At 46.8% G+C, this 23,030-nt stretch overlaps 1 protein-coding gene across 1 annotated transcript in view; it reads left to right on the top strand.

Annotated features, from left to right (window-relative positions):
- Positions 1-17,626, top strand: part of LOC115120890 (prostaglandin F2 receptor negative regulator-like) — a 65,927-nt gene extending 48,301 nt beyond the window's left edge. The window contains exons 10-11 of the mRNA XM_065018930.1: positions 14,670-14,975; positions 15,070-17,626. Coding sequence (XP_064875002.1) covers positions 14,670-14,975; positions 15,070-15,233 — 470 coding nt within the window. The 3' untranslated portion in view covers positions 15,234-17,626. The remainder of the gene's footprint in view (positions 1-14,669; positions 14,976-15,069) is intronic.
- The last annotated feature ends 5,404 nt before the right edge of the window (positions 17,627-23,030 follow it).

Genomic DNA, 23,030 nt, shown 5'->3' with positions numbered 1-23,030 from the left:
CAGCTGGAAGGCTGCAGGGGAATGGTATTACTGAACTACACTGTTAGTCTGTTAGTTAGTTAGTTACCTACAGGGAGACAGCTGGAAGGCTGCAGGGGAATGGTATTACTGAACTACACTGTTAGTCTGTTAGTTAGTTACCTACAGGGAGACAGCTGGAAGGCTGCAGGGGAATGGTATTACTGAACTACACTGTTAGTCTGTAGTTAGTTAGTTACCTACAGGGAGACAGCTGGAAGGCTGCAGGGGAATGGTATTACTGAACTACACTGTTAGTCTGTCAGTTAGTTACCTACAGGGAGACAGCTGGAAGGCTGCAGGGGAATGGTATTACTGAACTACACTGTTAGTCTGTCAGTTAGTTACCTACAGGGAGACAGCTGGAAGGCTGCAGGGGAATGGTATTACTGAACTACACTGTTAGTCTGTTAGTTACCTACAGGGAGACAGCTGGAAGGCTGCAGGGGAATGGTATTACTGAACTACACTGTTAATCAAATCAAATCAAATTTATTTATATAGCCCTTCGTACATCAGCTGATATCTCAAAGTGCTGTACAGAAACCCAGCCTAAAACCCCAAACAGCAAACAATGCAGGTGTAAAAGCACGGTGGCTAGGAGAAAACTCCCTAGAAAGGCCAAAACTGTTAGTCTGTTAGAGGAACCAGGCTATGTGGGGTGGCCAGTCCTGAACTTCTGGCTGTCTGTTAGAGATTATAACAGAACATGACCAAGATGTTCAAATGTTCATAAATGACCAGCATGGTCTGAATAATAATAAGGCAGAACAGTTGAAACTGGAGCAGCAGCACAGGGAGACAGGTGGACTGCAGGGGAAGCAACTGGAGTCTGTCAGGTAGTCCTGGGAGACAGCTGGAGGGCTGCAGGTCCTACCGAGAGAGAGAAAGGAGAGAGCAAAATTACTGAAGAGCATATGTAGGGGTGGAGTCCTCTTCAGGGGAATGGTATTACTGAACTACACTGTTAGTCTGGAGATTATAACAGAACAGCTGGAAGGCCAAGATGTTCAAATGTTCATAAATGACCAGCATGGTTGAATAATAGTAAGGCAGAACAGTTGAAACTGGAGCAGCAGCATGGCCAGGTGGACTGGGGACAGCAAGGAGTCATCATGTCAGGTAGTCCTGGGACATGGTCAGGGGAAGGTCCCAGGCCAGTTGAAACTGGAGCAGCAGCATGGCCAGGTGGACTAGGGACAGCTGGAAGGCTGCAGGGAAGTCATCATGTCAGGTAGTCCTGGGGCATGGTCCTAGGGCTCAGGTCCTCAGGGAGACAGAAGAGAGAAGGAAAGAGAGAAGGAGATAATTAGGTATTACTGAACTACACTTAGATTCACACAGGACAGCTGAATAGGACAGGAGAAGTACTGAACCAGATATAACAAACTGACCCTAGCCCCTGTTAGTTACACAGGGAAACTACTGCAGCATAAATACACTGGAGGCTGAGACAGGAGGGGTCAGGAGACACTGTGGCCCCATCCGAGGACACCACTGTTAGTCAGGGCCAAACAGGAAGGATATAACCCCACCCACTTTGCCAAAGCACAGCCACTAGAGGGATACCACTAGAGGGATATCTTCAACCACCAACTTACCATCCTGAGACAAGGCACTGTTAGTATAGCCCACAAAGATCTCCGCACGGCACAACCAGGGGGGGGCGCCAACCCAGACAGGCTGACCACAACAGTGAATCAACCCACCCAGGTTACCCCCAGGGACGGCATGAGAAGAGCCCCAGGAATGCCAGTGACTCAGCCCCCGTAACAGGGTTAGAGGCAGAGAATCCCAGTGGAAAGAGGGGAAGGCCAGGCAGAGACAGCAAGGGTATTACTGAACTCCAGAGTTAGTCCGTTCACCTTCCCACTCCTGGGCCAGACTACACTCAATCAATGACCCACTGAAGAGATGAGTCTTCAGTAAAGACTTAAAGGTTGAGACCGAGTTTGCGTCTCTGACATGGGTAGGCAGACCGTTCCATAAAAATGGAGCTCTATAGGAGAAAGCCCTGCCTCCAGCTGTTTGCTTAGAAATTCTAGGGACAATTAGGAGGCCTACGTCTTGTGACCGAAGGCTGCGTGAAGGTATGTACTGTTAGTTAGCAGGACCAAATCTACAGGGAGACAGCTGGAAGGCTGCAGAAGGAAGATGGGTAGCTGGAAGGCTGCAAGCCCATGTAATGCTTTGTAGGTTAGCAGTAAAACCTTGAAATCAGGGAATGCTTTGACAGGAAGCCAGTGTAGAGGCTAGCACTGGAGTAATATGATCAAATTTTTTGGTTCTAGTCAGGATTCTAGCTGGAAGGCTGCAGGGGAATGGTATTAGCACTAACTGAAGTTTATTTAGTGCTTTATCAGGAGACAGCTGGAAGGCCAGGGGAAAATAGAACTACATTAGTCAGTAGTCTAACCTAGAAGTGACAAAAGCATGGATTACTTTTTCTGCATCATTTTTGAGACAGAAAGTTTCTGATTTTTGCAATGTTACGTAGATGGAAAAAAGCTGTCCTCAGGGAAATGGTCTTGATATGTTCTTCAAAAGAGAGATCAGGGTCCAGAGTAACGCCGAAGGTCCTTCACAGTTTTATTTGAGACGACTGTACAACCATTAAGATTAATTGTCAGATTCAACAGAAGATCTCTTTGTTTCTTGGGACCTAGAACAAGCATCTCTGTTTTGTCCGAGTTTAGTCTGTTACCTACATAGTAGAAAGTTTGCAGCCATCCACTTCCTTATGTCTGAAACACATGCTTCTAGCGAGGGCAACTGTTGTTTTGGGGCTTCACCATGTTTCATTGAAATGTACAGCTGTGTGTCATCCGCATAGCAGTGAAAGTTTACATTATGTTTTCGAATAACATCCCCAAGAGGTAAAATATATAGTGAAAACAATAGTGGTCCTAAATCAGAACCTTGAGGAACACCGAAATTTACAGTTGATTTGTTAGAGGACAAACCATTCACAGAGACAAACTGATATCTTTCCGACAGATAAGATCTAAACCAGGCCAGAACATGTCCGTGTAGACCAATTTGGGTTTCCAATCTCTCCAAAAGAATGTGGTGATCGATGGTATCAAAAGCAGCACTAAGGTCTAGGAGCACGAGGACAGATGCAGAGCCTCGGTCCGATGCCATTAAAATGTCATTTACCACCTTCACAAGTGCCGTCTCAGTGCTATGATGGGGTCTAAAACCAGACTGAAGCATTCCGTATACATTGTCTTCAGGAAGGCAGTGAGTTGCTGCGCAACAGCCTTCTCTAAAATTTTTGAGAGGAATGGAAGATTCGATATAGGCTGATCGCTTTTTTTATATTTTCTGGGTCAAGGTTTGGCTTTTTCAAGAGAGGCTTTATTACTGCCACTTTTAGTGAGTTTGGTACACATCCAGTGGATAGAGAGCCGTTTATTATGTTCAACATAGGAGGGCCAAGCACAGGAAGCAGCTCTTTCAGTAGTTTAGTTGGAATAGGGTCCAGTATGCAGCTTGAAGGTTTAGAGGCCATGATTATTTTCATCATTGTGTCAAGAGATATAGTACTAAAAGACTTGAGCGTCAGGGAGACTCTTGATCCTAGGTCCTACACTGCAGAGTTGTGCAGACTCAGGACAACTGAGGTTTGGAGGAATACACTGTTAGTCTGTTAGTTAGTTAGGTTTAAAGAGGAGTCCGTAATTTGCTTTCTAATAATCATAATCTTTTCCTCAAAGAAGTTCATGAATTTATCACTGCTAAAGTGAAAGTCATCCTCTCTTGGGGAATGCTGCTTTTTAGTTAGCTTTGCGTTAGTTAGTTTTTCTGTTAGTCTTGTTAGTTACCTACAGGGAGACAGCTGGAAGGCTGCAGGGGAATGGTATTACTGAACTACACTGTTAGTCTGTCAGTTAGTTAGTTACCTACAGGGAGACAGCTGGAAGGCTGCAGGGGAATGGTATTACTGAACTACACTGTTAGTCTGTTAGTTACCTACAGGGAGACAGCTGGAAGGCTGCAGGGGAATGGTATTACTGAACTACACTGTTAGTCTGTTAGTTACCTACAGGGAGACAGCTGGAAGGCTGCAGGGGAATGGTATTACTGAACTACACTGTTAGTCTGTTAGTTACCTACAGGGAGACAGCTGGAAGGCTGCAGGGGAATGGTATTACTGAACTACACTGTTAGTCTGTTAGTTAGTTACCTACAGGGAGACAGCTGGAAGGCTGCAGGGGAATGGTATTACTGAACTACACTGTTAGTCTGTTAGTTAGTTACCTACAGGGAGACAGCTGGAAGGCTGCAGGGGAATGGTATTACTGAACTACACTGTTAGTCTGTTAGTTACCTACAGGGAGACAGCTGGAAGGCTGCAGGGGAATGGTATTACTGAACTACACTGTTAGTCTGTTAGTTACCTGCAGGGAGACAGCTGGAAGGCTGCAGGGGAATGGTATTACTGAACTACACTGTTAGTCTGTTAGTTACCTGCAGGGAGACAGCTGGAAGGCTGCAGGGGAATGGTATTACTGAACTACACTGTTAGTATGTTAATTAGCTCATGGCTTTTTTTTTGGTTAGAATGGCATTTTGTCTTCTCAATCGACGGCAGAATTTTCTCTGACAGTGGTGAGAGCTTTCAGGTGTAGCCTGGGCTTTTGTTCCATCCCAGTACTGACATACCCCATTAAACCAATCAGCTGATTATCAAGACCTCTGGTTTAGTTGAATCAGGTGTTAATTCATTAGAGCTGGGCTGGAGTAAAAGCCTGCAGACTCTGACCTGTAGCTTTAAGAATTCCTTGTCTCATCTGTGAGCCAGACTTGCCTTCGTATTAACTTGGTCATGATGCCTCACAATCGGTATTGTGACGCACTATTCAAGCCAAATTGTTCCAACTGATACTGAAACGGATACATCTCGTTTCCTTCAGGTGTGGCAGTGGTTTGTTTAGTTTAGTCATGTGCCGACTGATACGGTATTGCCCAACCCTGACGTCTGCGGTGTCTTAAACTCACGTGGGTAGGTGTGTGTGTGCTGTCGTTTAGTCATGCACCGGATGGTGTTACCCAACCATTATTGTCTTAGCGTGCGTGCGTACGCACACACACACACACTATTTATTCCTTCTTCTCTTACAGAGGTGGGGCATATTTAATCCCCATATTAATGCTGTTGATGTCGGATGTGTGAGGTGCTGTAAAACTGTCAACAGTACCACATGAAACCAAATGGCAGAGAGACTTGGGGAACAGATGTCTAGGAGAGGAACTGAATAGTAGCTGGCGTGACTGATGGTTTGGTGTAAATGTTGAGTAATCCACAGTGAAACCCTATATAGCAGGTATTCCCAAACAAAATTCCCAAATGTCGTCAGGTGTATGTATAATAAAAGCGTGATTCACATTTAAAACAAATATATACACTACTGTTCAAAAGTTTGGGGTCACTTAGAAATGTCCTTGTTTTTGAAAGAAAAGCAAAAATAAATTGTCTGTTTTAAAATAACATCAAATTGATCAGAATAGTACAAATAAAGAAAAACCCTTGAACGAGATATATATATTTACTTACTTACTTACTACCGGTAAAAAGTTTCAGAACCTTTACTTGTTCAAGGATTTTTCTTTATTTTTACTATTTTCTACATTGTAAAAAATGAGCAAAATGATTGAATATTTTTATTTGTGCCCTGGTTCTAAAAGAGCTCTTTGTCACGTCCCATGAGCCGGGTTGTGACAAATACTCACACTCAGTCTTATGTTTAATAAATGTATCGTATAGTGTGTGTGTGTGTGGCAGGCTTCCAATGAATGCAAAAAACAGTGTGCTGACCCGGGTGCTAGAGGGGGGTACAGCTGACCCGGGTGCTAGAGGGGGGTACAGCTGACCCGGGTGCTAGAGGGGGGTACAGCTGACCCGGGTGCTAGAGGGGGTACGCAGCTGGAGGTTGAATGTTTGAAGGGGTGCGGGACTATAAAACGTTTGGGAACCACTGCTCTATAGAAAGGAGAGGGACTGGATAGTACCTGACAGGACTGATGGTGTGGTGTAAGTGTTGAGTAATCCACAGTGATACTCTATATACAACATGTACAGTGCAGGAACAAGCCTGAGCAGGAGAATCACATTCCTATGCAGCAGTGGAATGGACCTACCCACAAGACCGTCACAGAGAGACCGCAAGATGACAAACAGCCACCTTTCCGTGTTTCCTTTCCTTGCTGATATAAATGGACAGATGGATTAAAAAATGTATATCTATCATCATGTCCTTTCAGGTTAGTGGACATCAAGGAAATACATATATATTAGATCATTAGGACGCAGCCGGTGTGGTGATTGTGTGAGACCGACAGACTGCATGTGTGTTGGTGGGAATGTTGCACTTGTGAACTGATGCTGTTGAGAAAGCTAGCTAGCTGTTGGCCTGGCGTGCTGATGTCTGCTGACCAAGGCTAGCGGGAGACGTCAGATGTTCACAACGTGAGGAATGCACAGCAAAGGTATAGTGTGTGTGAGTGGTTGGGACACGAGGATGTTGTCATCAAAGAGCAGAGTTATGGGTTTGTTTGTTTGGCATCAGTTGAAGCTGACAAGCAACAGCTGTTTTTCTCAGATGCTGTCGTGTCTCTGTACCCTGTCTCTGTACCCTGTCTCTGTACCCAGAGTACGGAGTCTGTTTCCTTAGGGGAGACACTTGTGCCAGTTGCTGCCATGAGAGGACATAACATAAAAAGGACAACAGGAGGTTAAATTAAGATCAAGAGAAAGATGGAACATAACATTGTTTATTGGTTATAATTTTCTTTGAATGGAGTGGAATATGGACTCGGCCCAGTACCGCATCACATCCGGCCTTGATTGGTAGGCCCATTGAGAAGCGCACAATTGCCCCAGCGTCATCCGAGTTTGGCCGGGGTAGGCCGTCATTGTAAATAAGAATTTGTTCTTAACTGACTTGCCTAGTTAAATATTTTTTTTAAATGTAAACCCACTAAAGAAGCATGTAAACGTCTGACTAGGATGGAATCATCCTTTTACGTCTAGAGTAGTTCACTGAGTCTGTCTAGTCTCCTCTCCTAGCCTGCCCCACAGATTCAAACTAGCCTGCCAACCCTGTTCTCTTCTCCTCTACAGCCAGTAATTAATAGTTCTATTCCATGGTCCATTACCCCCTCACAGGGAGAAGAGGAGACTGGAGAGACCTAAAGGAGTGGTGAAGAGAGAACGGTCTAACTCACTGGTGCGGGGAAAGAGAGAGGCTCTCACTCAGGCCATTAAGTCCTTCTGGTAATAAAGGGGAGGACGGCTTGAGCATAGAAATAGAAGGGGTAACACAACAGAACAGACATGAGTTGTGTGTCAAATGGCACCCTACTGCACGATATGTCTCTTTGGATCAGCCCATGACTCTAAGAAATACTACATTTTCCACATTCCACCCAAATATTGGCGACACAATAGAATTTACGCGACGTCATGACTTGTTAGCGTCAATTCCAAATGAGACACCCAAAATGGCCGCCGCCAGTCGGTCATGGCCCGTTGCTCGTAATTGGAATGGCCGTTCTGCTCATTGTGATTCTACGAGGTCCATGCCGTGTTTAGTATTCCTGTGTGCTGTGTTGTAGCAACGCTTTATGGCCCACGTGTAATATACTTTGTTCTATCAGACATCAGTGGCAGTATCCCTGTTGAGTTCTGTGTTCTGGATGCCTGTAGTGTCTCTACCACTATTGGTCTTTACCTTCTGCTGCTGCTGGCAAAACTAACTAACTCCCCCCTCTGGGGATCAATACATGGAATGAACCAATCAAATGTATTTTGTTCAGTTCATTTCAATGTGAAGACAATCTACTTTTATTTCTCCTTAGCAGTTCCTGGTGTTGATGAGATGGAGGGGAGGATGGTGGAGGGGAGGATAGAGAAGAGGATAGAGAAGAGGATAGAGGATGGTGGAGGGGAGGATGGTGGAGGGGAGGATGGTGGAGGGGAGGATGGTGGAGGGGAGGATGGTGGAGGGGAGGATGGTGGAGGGGAGGATGGTGGAGGGGAGGATGGTGGAGGGGAGGATGGTGGAGGGGAGGATAGAGGGAGAGAGGGGAAGTGGAGGGGAGGATACGAGAGAGGAGAGGAGGGGAGGTGGAGGGGAGGATCGAGGAGGGGAGGTGGAGGGGAGGATCGAGGAGAGGAGGGGGAGGGGAGGATCGGAGAGAGGAGAGGTGGGGAGGATAGGAGAGAGGAGAGGAGAGGAGGTGGGAGGGGAGGATAGGATAGAGGAGGGGAGGATAGGATAGAGGAGGCGGGGGGGATAGAGGAGGCGGGGGAGGATAGAGGAGGCGGAGGGGAGGATAGAGGAGGTGGGAGGGGAGGGGTAGAGGAGGCGGGGGGAGGATAGAGGAGGCGGGGGAGGATAGAGGAGGCGGAGGGGGAGGATAGAGGAGGTGGGAGGGGAGGGGTAGAGGAGGCGGGGGGGATAGAGGAGGCGGAGGGGAGGATAGAGGAGGCGGGAGGGGGTAGAGGAGGCGGGAGGGGAGGATAGAGGAGGCGGGGGGGGATAGAGGAGGCGGGGGGATGGGGGAGGATAGAGGAGGCGGCGGGGAGGATAGAGGAGGCGGAGGGGAGGATAGAGGAGGGTAGAGGAGGCGGGGGGGGGGATAGAGGAGGTGGAGGGTGGGGGAGAGGAGGTGGGGGGGGATAGAGGAGGTGGAGGGTAGGGGAGAGGAGGTGGGGGGGGGATAGAGGAGGTGGAGGCGAGGATAGAGGAGGTGGAGGGTAGGGGAGAGGAGGTGGAGGATAAAAGGGCCAGTGGAAGGAGTCTTACAGCATACTGTTGTGGTGGGGATCAAGCTTGTTAATGGGAACACTGGTGATGACAATGTAATTGTTTTGCCGTCTTGGTTATTGTTGCTACGCGTGCAGTTCAAAGAGCAGTGTATTCAAGGAATTACAGTCCACTGAAACAGCTGGGACCAATCTGAGGCAATGTGGCGATGTGTGTGTGCTCGCAGGCATGTGTGCATGTGCGTGAGAGAATGTTATCTGCAGGGCCTGGTACATGGGGTCTTGGCAGGTTCCTCTTTTTGTTTCTCTAAGGTGTGGTGGGTCACCTTAATTCCCCTTTAGATATCTTCTATTTGGAGAGTGTAATGGGTGTTCATACAACTCCAGGGATGTTGTTATTTCAATATCTTCATCTTCTCTCTTCCTGTCCTTTGTTATAATTGTATTCCATGTCAAAGGAGGCAAACGGTGGCTTTATGAAGCTTTATAACTTAGTTCCCATCTGAAAGGATCTCCTAAGTGGCTTCATAGAAACACTGCTTACTATTCAATATAAAAGGCCCAGCTACCAACTATTAACCCTTTACACTCACAGCCCCTGTCATCCCATATACTGGTTGAAAATGGCAGAGTTGGTCATTAATGAGCACCTCAATTGGAATGCAGGGGCTGTACAGTAACATGTTGTATATGACGTCAGAGCTCAACCTGTCTGCTTTACAGCGTTGTATGAGTTTCAACTGGCAGATGTTCTAAACAGGTTTCTACAACGGGTGGTTTAGAGTTCCCATTGTTAGAGCCTCTCCTGCCCATGATATGAGACAACATACACATGGTCCCGTTCATAGAAAGTGGCATTGTTTACATTGTTACCTAGCAACGTACTACCACTACAACTTTTACTAGTCTCAGCACCTGTAACTCGTCGCGGATGATTTTGGCTACTTTAGTCATTTAGTTAGTAATCTGAGCGAGGGGAATGCTGTAAATGTAGAGGAGTCCGTGTGTTCTGAAAGATGAGACGTTGAAGGATTATAATACCGGTTTGATGTCATAATGTGTACTTCACATTTTAAAATGTATTTAATGTAGGACTGTATTTTATAACTAGTAATGTTGACAATAGAACGGGCTTTCAAACGATGCACACCTGAACCACGTTTTTTGATTGACATGCATGTTACTGACACTTTCCCTCGACTGAGATGTCAAGAAGGCAGAGCAACGCCTTATCATGGACCTCTTCCCATTTAAGCAACCATTTTCTATGTTACTGAATGTATCCAGAGTATTTTTAGATTTTCGTTATGAGAAACCCTGCAGAAAGTACTGTAAATGTAAAATGCACATAAAAATGAAGTGTACAGTCGTGGCCAAAAGTTTTGAGAATGACGCAAATATTAATTTTCACAAAGTCTGCTGCCTCAGTTTGTATGATGGCAATTTGTATATACTCCAGAATGTTATGAAGAGTGATCAGATGAATTGCAATTAATTGCAAAGTCCCGCTTTGCCATGCAAATTAACTGAATCCCCCAAAAACATTTCCACTGCATTTCAGCCCTGCCACAAAAGGACCAGCTGACATCATGTCAGTGATTCTCTCGTTAAGACGGGTGTGAGTGTTGAAGGCTGGAGATCAGTCTGTCATGCTGATTGAGTTCGAATAACAGACTGGAAGCTTCAAAAGGAGGGTGGTGCTTGGAATCATTGTTCTTCCTCTGTCAAACACGTGCCGTCATCATTGCTTTGCACAAAAAGGGCTTCACAGGCAAGGATATTGCTGCGGGTAAGATTGCACCTAAATCAACCATTTTATAGGATCATCAAGAACTTCAAGGAGAGCGGTTCAATTACTGTGAAGAAGGATTCAGGGCGCCCAAAAAAGTCCAGCAAGCGCCAGGACGTCTCCCAAAGTTGATTCAGCTGCGGGATCGGGGCACCACCAGTACAGAGCTTGCTCAGGAATGGCAGCAGGCAGGTGTGAGTGCATCTGCACGTACAGTGAGGTGAAGACTTTTGGAGGATGGCCTGGTGTCAAGAAGGGCAGCAAAGATCCACTTCTCTCCAGGAAAAACATCAGGGACAGACTGATATTCTGCAAAAGGTACAGGGATTGGACTGCTGAGGACTGGGGTAAAGTCATTTTCTCTGATGAATCCCTTTCCGATTGTTTGGGGCATCTGGAAAAAAGCTTGTTAAGAGAAGACGAGGAGAGCACTACCATCAGTCCTGTGTCATGCCAACAGTAAAGCATCCTGAGACCATTTATGTGTGGGGTTGCTTCTCAGCCAAGGGAGGGGGCTCACTCACAATTTTGCCTAAGAACACAGCCATGAATAAAGAATGGTACCAACGCATCCTCCGAGAGCAACTTCTCCCAACCACCCAGGAACAGTTTTGGTGATGAACAATGCCTTTTCCAGCATGATGGAGCACCTTGCCATAAGGCAAAAAAAACTAAGTGGCTCAGGAACAAAACATTGATAATTTAGGTCCATGGCCAGAACTCCCCAGACCTTAATCCTATTCAGAACTTGTGGTCAATCCTCAAGAGGCTGGTGGACAAACAAAAACCCACAAATTCTGACAGACTCCAAGCATTGATTATGCAAGAATGGGCTGCCATCAGTCAGGACGTGGCCCAGAAGTTAATTGACAGCATGCCAGGGCGGATTTCAGCGATCTTAGAAAAGAAGGGCCAACACTGCAAATATTGGCTCTTTGCATCAACTTCATGTAATTGTCAATAAAAGCCTTTGACACTAATGAAATGCTTGTAATTATACTTCAGTATTCCATAGTAACACCTGACAAAAATATCTAAAGACACTGAAGCAACAAACCTTGTGGAAATTAATATTTGTCATTCTCAAAACTTTTATTTTTCATATTTGTTCTGCCCTATCCATCTAGTCCAAATTCTAGGAGTGAAAAGGGTTACGACTGACAACAGCCCAGCTACCAAACTATCCTTTTAAGACTAACGTCCACTGACCAGTCCTCAATTAGGTCTGCAGGAATCTGCCTGATTGGTCCGTTAGTCCAGCGGTCCTCTACGTTTAGGCTCGTGTCACATCCAGTCACCTCTTGAATCCGGACACCGAGGTTGTGGAAACGAGGGGTCGCTGTGCCCTCCGTTCCATCTCTATAAATATAGTCGTGTCCCTTCCTGCCTTTCCCCATCTTATTCATCATCATCATTACCATCAGCATCTTTATATTTTTTACTAAGTAGGCCTTGTATTAGCATTTTTAATGGACAAATCTTCAGTTAGTCACACATTGTCAATTGAATACGAAGTGAAAATGTTACTTAAAGTTAGGATTCACCCCATAGTACCTAATTATTTATTTGTACTTCCAACTCCCCAGTGGAGAGAACTCTGTATTGGTGGTTAAGATGTCCAGTAATTAGAGGCTGCTGGACAGGATATCAAATCTGACTGAAGAAGTCATACCACATTCTGGGTCACTGGCACTGCCCTCGCTCTCGTTGCTCTCTCATTGCTCCCTCTCTCTCCCCCTCTCGTTGCTCCCTCTCTCTCCCCCTCTCGTTGCTCCCTCTCTCTCCCCCTCTCGTTGCTCCCTCTCTCTCCCCCTCTCGTTGCTCCCTCTCTCTCCCCCTCTCGTTGCTCCCTCTCTCTCCCCTCTCGTTGCTCCCTCTCTCTCCACCTCTCGTTGCTCCCTCTCTCTCCACCTCTCGTTGCTCCCTCTCTCTCCCCCTCTCGTTGCTCCTCTCTCTCCACCTCTCGTTCTCTCCCCCCTCTCCCTCTCTCCCCCTCTCGTTGCTCCTCTCTCTCCCCCTCTCGTTGCTCCCTCTCTCTCCCCCTCTCGTTGCTCCCTCTCTCTCTCCCCTCTCGTTGCTCCCTCTCTCTCCACCTCTCGTTGCTCCCTCTCTCTCCCCCTCTCGTTGCTCCCTCTCTCTCCCCCTCTCGTTGCTCCCTCTCTCTCCCCTCTCGTTGCTCCCTCTCTCTCCCCTCTCGTTGCTCCCTCTCTCTCCCCTCTCGTTGCTCCCTCTCTCTCCCCTCTCGTTGCTCCTCTCTCTCCCCCTCTCGTTGCTCCCTCTCTCTCCCCCTCTCGTTGCTCCCTCTCTCTCCCCCTCTCGTTGCTCCCTCTCTCTCCCCTCTCGTTGCTCCCTCTCTCTCCCCCTCTCGTTGCTCCCTCTCTCTCCCCCTCTCGTTGCTCCCCTCTCTCCCCCTCTCGTTGCTCCCTCTCTCTCCACCTCTCGTTGCTCCCTCTCTCTCCACCTCTCGTTGCTCCCTCTCTCTCCCCCTCTCGTTGCTCCCTCTCTCTCCCCCTCTCGTTGCTCCCTCTCTCTCCCCCTCTCGTTGCTCCCTCTCTCCCCCTCTCGTTGCTCCTCTCTCTCCACCTCTCGTTGCTCCCTCTCTCTCCCCCTCTCGTTGCTCCCTCTCTCTCCACCTCTCGTTGCTCCCCCTCTTGTTGCTCCCTCTCCTTTTCTTGTTCTCTTTTTTTCTTCCTCTTCTCTAGAACATCTTATTCTTTATTTTCCTCTTGTTCCTCTTTCTGTGAGATGTTCTCTAAAGGTGGCTGTAGAGACACACACATAGTATTGATGTGTAATCTGTGTGTGGGTGGGACAGTAATGATAGTCCCTTTTAGACACATTAATGACCGGTTAAAGCTGCTCCTCTAGACCTTTGCTAAGAGCCCCTAGCACAGAAACACAGATGTATGAATACATGGATAGAGAAACAGATGTATCCATATGGAAGATGTGTACTGTGTTCTATGTTCTCTCAGTGATAGCATGTCTACATGTAGAGTTTTCTCCAGATCCATGAATTCCCATCACAGATCAACATTGAGACGGTGGCAACACCCGAAACTAACTGTAGGTTCAGCGATAGACTGATAAAACCTTTGGCCTCAACCACATGGGAAGGATTTCTATAAAATACTTTACATTTTCTCTTCCCCCTTCCACTTCTGTGTCTCCATCCAGTCCCCTCCCCCTCTCTTCTCTCTCTAGCCAGTCTCCCCTCCATGTCTCTCCCTGTCGCTCTGGCCAGTCTCCCCTCCATGTCTCTCCCTGTCGCTCTGGCCAGTCTCCCCTCCATGTCTCTCCCTGTCGCTCTGGCCAGTCTCCCCTCCATGTCTCTCCCTGTCGCTCTGGCCAGTCTCCCCTCCATGTCTCTCCCTGTCGCTCTGGCCAGTCTCCCCCCCCATGTCTCTCCCTGTCGCTCTGGCCAGTCTCCCCCATGTCTCTCCCTGTCGCTCTATCCAGTCTCCCCCCGCCATGTCTCTCCCTGTCGCTCTATCCAGTCTCCCCCCATGTCTCTCCCTGTCGCTCTGGCCAGTCCCCCTCTCCCTTTTGCTCTGGCCAGTCTCTCCCTGTCTCTCTGGCCAGTCCCCCCCCATGTCTCTCCCTGTCGCTCTGGCCAGTCTCCCCTCCATGTCTCTCCCTGTCGCTCTGGCCAGTCTCCCCTCCATGTCTCTCCCTGTCGCTCTGGCCAGTCTCCCTCCATGTCTCTCCCTGTCTCTCTGGCCAGTCTCCCCCATGTCTCTCCCTGTCGCTCTGGCCAGTCTCCCCTCCATGTCTCTCCCTGTCGCTCTGGCCAGTCCCCCCCCCCTTTCCCTGTCTCTCTGGCCAGTCTCCCCCCATGTCTCTCCCTGTCGCTCTGGCCAGTCTCCCCTCCATGTCTCTCCCTGTCTCTCTGGCCAGTCTCCCCTCCATGTCGCTCTGGCCAGTCCCCCCCTCTCCCTGTCTCTCTGGCCAGTCTCCCCCATGTCTCTCCCTGTCGCTCTGTCTCCCCTCTTCCTGTCCCTACAGCCAGTTTCAATCTGCTGATGTTAGCTATATTAAATAAACCCAATGAAGTGGTTTTAATAGAATTCTCTCCTCTTCCTCCCTCAGATGACCTGTCCTACGAGGTACGTTGGTACCTCACGCGGCTGAGAGGGGGGAACAAAGGCACCCTACTGGCCAGCGTGGACCGCTTCGGTCTGGTCAAGAAGGAGGCGCGCAACGCCAGCAGTGACGTGTCCCTGGAGCGCACAGACACACACACATACGCCCTGAACATCCACGCCACCCAGGACAGCGACAGCGGGGAGTACCACTGCCAGGCCACGCCCTGGTACCTGTCTGCCTCCACAGGGGCCTGGACACATGGGGCAGAACTCACCTCTACCAGGGTGTTCCTCACTGTACGATTCCCCAGTGAGTACGGATGGGGGGGGGGGCACTGTGTGTGTGTACAGTAACTAACACTTTCTCTCTCTCTCTCGGTCTGTCTGTCTCTGTCTCCCTCCAGTGTGGGACTCTCTGAAGCTGCCTCTGCTGTACGGTTCTGTAGCCTCTGTGTCCGTGGGGCTCTTCGCTCTCCTCCTGGGTTTCATCTGTGCCCACTGCTGCTGCCGCAACATCACACACACCCCCCGCTCACGCAACAAACTCATGGACCTGGAGATGGATTGACTAGCACAGGCCCGCTGGAGCGACCACCGCTTCTCCAGCTGATGAACTACGAGCACGCGCACGTTACCGCGCCGGCACATTACCACGGCAACGGCAGACAATTGACCAATCACAGCCCTTCGGGTGCGCTCCGTGGAGCTTTTAAGCGCACCAACAGGAGAGGAGGAGGAGAGACAATAGGACATTTACTGTGGAGCTGTAGAGGGGAAAAAAACCACTGAACTGAATCAACTGCTAAAGAAGAGTGCAGGATATCTAGTCTGCCTATGTGAACGTATTGATGTTAGGTATTGCACAAAACAGCCCTGGAGTATTCCTACCTTAGTGGACTCTACGTTTGTCCTCATCACTAGTTTTTGAAATGAGACTGCTTTTAAATGGAGGTGTGTGTGTGTGTCTGTATACCATATTTGTGCTGTTTGCCACACCTGAGGCTGGGAAAGAGCCTCTTTACCCATTTTGTCCTGCCCTGTTCCTGGTGTGATGTCATCCTGGTGTGATGTCATCCTGGTGTGATGTCATCCTGGTGTGATGACATTTCAGTAACTCAACAGCAACTAGCCAGGTTCCTTGGTGCACGTTGATGACCTCAGAGGCTCTCCTCTAGAGCGCGTGAAAGACACTTAAAGACCCAGAACTCACCTGCTGTAACCCCTTACACTGACACTGGTGCTACCCCCACTGTGAAGGACATTGATGTTATGTTGGACCTAGCGTTTATATGGGGCAGGTTGAGGAGCAAGCTGGCCAATAAGAGAGTGGACTAGTGGTGGTGACTGAGAGGAGTGGTATGATATGGACTGACACAGTCAGAGGGAGACATTGTTTATATAGGTAGCATACTGGATTAATGCGTGGAACCTGCAGTGCTCCACACACTCTCCCAGCCAATGCCTGGCTCTAGCTTGAAGGAGTCCCAACGTGGCTTCCTCGTCTCCTCTCCTTCATCTGCACTGATCAATAAACACAGGATGGATCTAAGCAATATAATGTTTGAAGTCTACCCGTTTCATTCACATCAGTGCAGATTAAGCGAAGAAGACGGGACGAGGAAGCCAGAGCATGGAGATACACCCCTGGAATGCAATGGAGAAGGATTAGAGAGAACCGTTAACAAACCCATTCCTGAAAGCAACCTCCATGTCACCTCCCAGTTTAGTAGGGCCCAGTCCCTTAGGGAGTCTTCTTCCCCGGTCTCTGGTACAGTACAATAGCTGTGTGTCCATAGAAAGGACTATGCTGTGTTTGTATGGGGCTGGGGCTCTCAGGGCTGTTGTGTGTGTTAGTGGTTGGCCCAGCAGTATTCTGCCCAGCAGTATTCTGCCCAGCGACAAAGACCAGCCCTACCCTCTACTAATTACCCCAACCTAGACCCAGAAGGCCCTTTTAGAATGGTCCTGTACCTGATGTCAACTACCACCACTGAAATGCTACCCTGTCTGTACACACACACACACACACACACACTCTATATGCTGTCAACACTCAACATACTGACATGCACACCAACAGTTAAACACACACTCCTCTTATCCATTGCCATGTACCCCAACATCTACAAATCAAATCACACTCCTCGTGCACACACACATACAACCCTACACACACACTATCCTGTATACACACTGTCCTGTATACACACTGCCAATGTAACCCTGAGTGAATGCACATCTTGTGAGAGGCACCAGCTGTATCTAGGTTCTGGCCAGGTACCAACTGGGGCTTTGGCTCTGGGATCTGACCTGGTTTAACTCACTAGCGCCCCCGATGGGAGAAGAGCTGCTGTGTGCCAATCAATAAACCAGAGCCCTGTTAAAATACTTAGAAATTGCATCCTTCCTTATCTGACATGACTGGATTGGTGAAAGATGTGTAGTGGAACCCTGGCTATCAGCTGCCATACATCTGTATGAGATCAGACATGTACTTGAAGGAAAGAGATGCAATTTATAGTATTGGTATCAGGCCTCGAGCTGTCCCACTGTGTGGGTGAAAGGTGTCCCTAAGCACTGACCCAAGGTCTGTTCTGTGTGCAACCTTGTAAGTATTTAGTTCAGGTTTGGACTTGGGGAAGCTGATCCGAGATCTATTCGAAGAACCTCCCTAAAGTCTAGAACCACAGACCGATAGGACAACCGCCAACACAAAACACTGCAAGTTCTTTTTAAAGATCCTTACTGTCATTTTATTTTTTGTAATTTGAAATAGATTTCTAAGTCTTTTTGTAAATGATTGTAAAGCCCAATATGGATTTTTATCTGACATGAATATCTTATTCTGTGCCGACGTTTTTCTGGGTAACGATCAATCAGGGTTTTTTATGATTCGCCTCTGCTTCCAGGCCTCTGAAAAACTTCAAATATTTCTGCCAGAATAAATGTTTTATAACAGTACCACGACTGAAGCTGGTTTGTTGTATCCCTCCTTCCCTCCATCTCTTGTCGTTCTTCAGGGAATAGCTTGTGTCCTCTCTCTCTCTCCTTCAATTACAAATGCAGATGAGTGTTATGTTTAGAACTGTCAGCCTCCAGTGAGTTATTTTCCTCACGTTCTCTCTGTTCTTCCTCTCTATCTTTTTCACTTCTGTTTTTCTTAATCCCTCGCTCTCCTTTACTCCCTAAATGTCTCTCTCTCGCTCCCTTCTCCCCTCTTTCTCTCTCTCCACCTTCCCCTCGCTTTAAAAAAATTGACCCAGATATTGGTGCTGTATCCTCCATGCCCCTTCTGGTGACGTGTGTGTGTGTGTTTCGTCTGGACACAGATCGTTTAAGGCCTTGGTGGTTCCTGTATTAGACATATCATCTCTGGGATCTGTTGGTTGGGCCTGATGGCTCAGAACAACAGTTTACAACAACTCTAGACCTGGGTGGCCTTTTGTTTCACATCTGTCCTCCAAATGGACTCCTAGCCCCTCGGCTAACTCTGTAAACACCCCTGTAGGTCTGAATGTATTGTCTAACTCATTCCAACGAGGGACTGAGTGTCTGCGGGTTATTTTCTCCTCCAATGCACCTGATTGATGAAAATAAGGTCACTAATTAGTAAGGAACTACCCTCACCTTTTCTGGCTTAATTAGAAGGAAAAACACTAAACCTGCAGACACTAGGCCCTCCATGGAATGAGTTTGACACCCGTGACGTACAGGCAGGTTAATGATTCCGGGATATGTTTGTTGTTCTAGCTCCGCAGCAGCAGGAGGCAACTGTAGGGAGGGGACTGTATGAGTACACACAACAGTACACCGCATAGAGTAAATATGAAACTTGAGAGGCGGAGAGTGTCCAGGGGGAGAGCCATGCCCCGGAATGTGGCGATGACTCGTCAACGCCTCGCCATGGCAACTGTCTACAGTCGGAGGGTGTGTGGTTGGGGGGGGGAGATGGAGGAGAGAGAGGAAAGAACAAGTTGGGGGTGTGATATCTGATCTGCCTCCACCACCTGCAAACGCTCTTTCACACACACACGTAACCTACATCTATGTTTAGTTTCCCCCTATCCACAGTTATATTCTGTCTACTATACACACAGAATGCTATACACACACCTCCAGTAGTGTCATACTCTGAGGTGGTTGGAGCATTCCTTGTAAGGCTGTGTGTGTTCTTCAGGGCGACCGTCCCCCTGTGCCAACTTCCTGTGTCCTCACCCATCACTGTCGCAGCACTCAGGAGGCCCTGGCTCATAGAAATGAAATCAATAAAACAAACACCACCCATGGATGTGAAATTTGATTGGATTTCAGTCACATGGCCATTTTGTTCAATATCTCCCTCCCATAATCCATATACATCTTCACTGATTGCAGTTATTTAACCTCTGCCACTACGGCTGCAGGTGTGCTTCTAAGGCTGTTTATAGATCTGTTCATACGGCTGTTATGTATGCTCTATGAATGCTCTATGTATGCTCTATGAATGCTCACAGCCTGCGGGAAGATGCATTGAAGCCCTTTAGTTATTCTGTCTGTTGTTGTATCATTCTAGAAGGGACTGAAACCTGACCCTTTCTAACCAATATGCTTCTAATCACTAAGTAGCCCTGACCCCTGACCTCTAACCCTTAATAAAGAACACATATCCCATCAGCTCTGACTGCATCACCCTGTTTGTCCATCCATGCTGGCACAGTCATCTTTCTGAGTGACTAACATTAATGCCTATTAGCTCTGCTCATGTTGATTTAGCACAGCCATACAGACACTATAATAAACACAGGACGGAGCCACAGAGACTTCTGCCAACGCGGAGCAGACTTTATTAGCCTTCAATCAGCCTACATTAAGGCCCTGCCTGCGGTCATCTAATCTAGGGATTCTAAAACTCGGTCCTGGGGCCTCCCAGCTTGATGAGTTGGTTATTTGAATCAGCTGTGTAGTGCTACGTCAAAAAACTAAACGTGCACCCAGGGGGGGGTGGGGGCCCAGAAGCGAGTTTGGGTAACCCTGATCTAGTCCATTGTTATGCATGCTAGCCCCATGGGGCTATTTAGGTCAGGTCCCCTCCCATTGCCATACAGCTGCTGGCATTGTGGTGTTGCATCTCCTAGATGCTCAGGATGGCTCAGTGAAGAATGGCCGAATATTGAATTAACCCCATACATCCTACACACACAGCAGGGCCTCTGTGGTCGTATTCCATTCCACTGTCATAGATACCTTGGCTTTTCTCCTTTCCTCAACAACCACTCATCTGATGCTGTGACAGACGAGAGCCTAAAGGCTGCATCTCAATAGCCTAAAGTGGCTTCCTCTCGTCTCCTCTCCCTCGTTTTCTGGTCTGAAAACACAGGGTGATTGAAAGCAATATGGTGGATGGATACCTACCAGGAATGTGCTTTCAATAATTCAGTGCTGCAATCTAATGGCTGTTTTTGTTTGTTAACCTAAAGGGTAAAGAACTTCCATCAGGATATATATATATATAACTCATGTAATCTCCTTCTCCCTCCCTCTTTGTCCCATTCTCTCTCTCTCTCTCTATCCCTCGATCTCTCTCTGGTTACGGAGTCTAAGCTTTATGTTCCTTAGGTCAGTGAACAGATCAGATGTCTCCAGACAATAAGACGCCCTCAGTCCCGCCTCTGTTACACACACAGCCTGCCTGACTCAATCCCCCCACCATTTGTAGAACTACTCTGCCTGGCTTAAGGAACAGAATGAGGGAGGACAAAGTTCTTTCCAACCTCATCAGTCTCCTGCTTCACCACATGCATGCATTAGGAATGCTTATCCTGGAGAATCTTATAGTCTAGCGCTGCCATTGTGAAGAGGGATTTAGGATGTTACTATTGAGTAGGGGTTTCAGGCTCCTTATTTAAATAAACTTATGTTAAGTCCCTCTGGCTAACACAAGTCAAATGAATGGCTAAAATGCCCAGTTAATTGTACATTTTAGAACTTTGTCCTTAAGAATACAGTACTGTACTGTAGACTGTGTGTCTTTTAAAAATCCATCAGTTATCAGAATCAACTAGTCTGTAACACAAACGAGGCTAAAGAAGATTGCTAACGGTGTAGGAAATGACTTCTGGACTGGCTTCATTCAGGTCAAAAGCCTTTCTCTTCCTCTCCCAGACTGAGAATCAATACAGTCCATGTTGAATAAACTTTTCTGTTCTTTCTTTCCTTCTTCTCTTACTTCCCTTTTCCCATAGGCCTCCTCGTTCCTCTTCCTGCCATTGAGGGCAAAGGTTGGGGAAGAATGTAAATATTCGTATCTCCATGGTTACAATTGGGCATTTTAGAGCTCTGTGATCTTTTGGTTGATCTTTTTCTTTGCCTGTCAGAGTTTGGAAAACATATGTAGCAATTAGAATCACTCTATTCTAGCTATAATCGTCTACCATTCTAGAAGATCATAGGTATTCTATTTCTATTGTCTGCAGTGGAGATGTGACCTGTTACCTTGACAATAGCCTTGAAATGAACAGCTCTGATCTGGAATCAGTTGTTCGGGCTGGAGAGTGACTGGAGCATAGAGATCCTATTAAATTACTAGACGGGCTATGTCATAAAAGTTTCAGAATGGGGTTAAAATTGCAGCCATATTGGTCAGGGAGAAAAACAAACCAGTCCAATTGGATTGAATGGCAGTAGAGGCATAATCCTGATTTGACTTTGCAGGAAAATAAAAGTAAGGCATGTGATATCAGAAATTGTGTAATAGAATTGTCAACCTAAAATATATAATTAGAAATTTATTTTATAGGGGTTTTATACACATTTTCTGTATAAATAAAAAATATATCTAAACAGGTGTGTTTTTTTGGAAAGATGTGAGTTCTATTATATGATCCAATATTAGTACTTGTTGCATTTACAACTTTTCTAAGTTCTATCAACTGATTTAAGACAGTGTATGTCTGTGGATTGACTGCATTGTTTGAATGGACTGTTGGCATATTGGCAGTTCATTTGAAGTATTTATGGAATCATTCCTCTAAAATTGGCTGGCTAGCTAGCTAATAAACATACAGTGCAGATAACTTATTCAAATTCATTATTTTACACAATATCTTATCACAGCACTGGCAAACCATGGTTGACCAACTCCCTCACCAACATGGCTGACCTTTGTACATCAACCTTCTTATGATGGTCCATTCTAGTATTCTAATTCTATGGACTGGAGCAACCTTTAACACCTAGCTCCTATTCTTCACCTTAGAGACAGATCTCTATAGATTCCACAGACATTTAGCTTCCTAAACCGAATAACCTTGTTAAGTTAAAAATAGTATCTTCCTGTTTGTGGTTTGTGCTTCCTGTCTGCCCCATTCAAAGTGTTCTCATTTCATAGTGATTTAAGGTTTGACATTCAAGGTTTGACATCGGTATTTTATACAACATTGCCACCAAGTGTCTATCTAGACACTACATCAGACCTTCATTACATAGATGAACTCATAACCAGGTTTAGGGTTGCTATCTGCAATTTAGAATAGAATGTTGCAAAATCAACAAGACTGGTGAGAAAGTTCAAAGAAAGAAGATTTCCAAAGAGATCATCCGGGTTTTATTTGTCAATGCATTTGCAGATTATAATGCCCTTGGGTGCAATGTAAAGCCTGTCTTTACACAGTACAACTGCAGCAATTGAGAGCGAAGAGCCAGAGTGGGATTTGATTGAACCAGCGACCCTGCAGGTAGCCCACGGGACTCTACTTCCAGCGCAATAAAGGTCCAGACCACTTGGCAGAGGACACACAACAAAATTGGCTCGTACTTTGTAGCTGCTATTAATATTGAAGCAAAAGTGCATTATTTTGATGAGGTAAACTCACACACATCAATTCCATGAATGACAGTTTGATCAAATTCAATTTATTGCATGGATCTCTGCAATGTACACACACAGCTCCATGGGAAAATTGCTGTCTTGGTCAAAGCCAGCAATAGGGTCCGTGCTATCGGGATCCATGGAACGGCCCTACCCTGTTGAAGTTTACATTTGAAATGGTTAAGGGTTACGGTAAGGGTAGGTTAAGGTTTGGGTTTAGCGTCTCAAAGATCCCAGATAGCAGGGAGGAAAAGTACCAAATTGTCATACTTGAGTAAAAGTAAAGATACCTTAATAGAAAATGACTCACGTGAAAGTCACCCAGTATCTGGCAGGTAGGGATAGCCTAGTGGTTAAGAGTGGTGGACTAGTAACTGAAAGGTTACTGGTTCAAATCCCTGAGATGACCAGGTGACAAATATGTTGATGTGCCCTTGAGCAAGGCACTTAACTGTAATTGCTCTGAATAAGAGCTTCTGCTATAACGTAAAATAAATGTAGCCTACTTAAGTGCAGTGG

Source organism: Oncorhynchus nerka, linkage group LG5, assembly GCF_034236695.1.
Source record: "Oncorhynchus nerka isolate Pitt River linkage group LG5, Oner_Uvic_2.0, whole genome shotgun sequence".
Classification (NCBI taxonomy): Eukaryota; Metazoa; Chordata; class Actinopteri; order Salmoniformes; family Salmonidae; genus Oncorhynchus; species Oncorhynchus nerka.
This window is presented reverse-complemented; position numbering and strand designations above follow the sequence as displayed.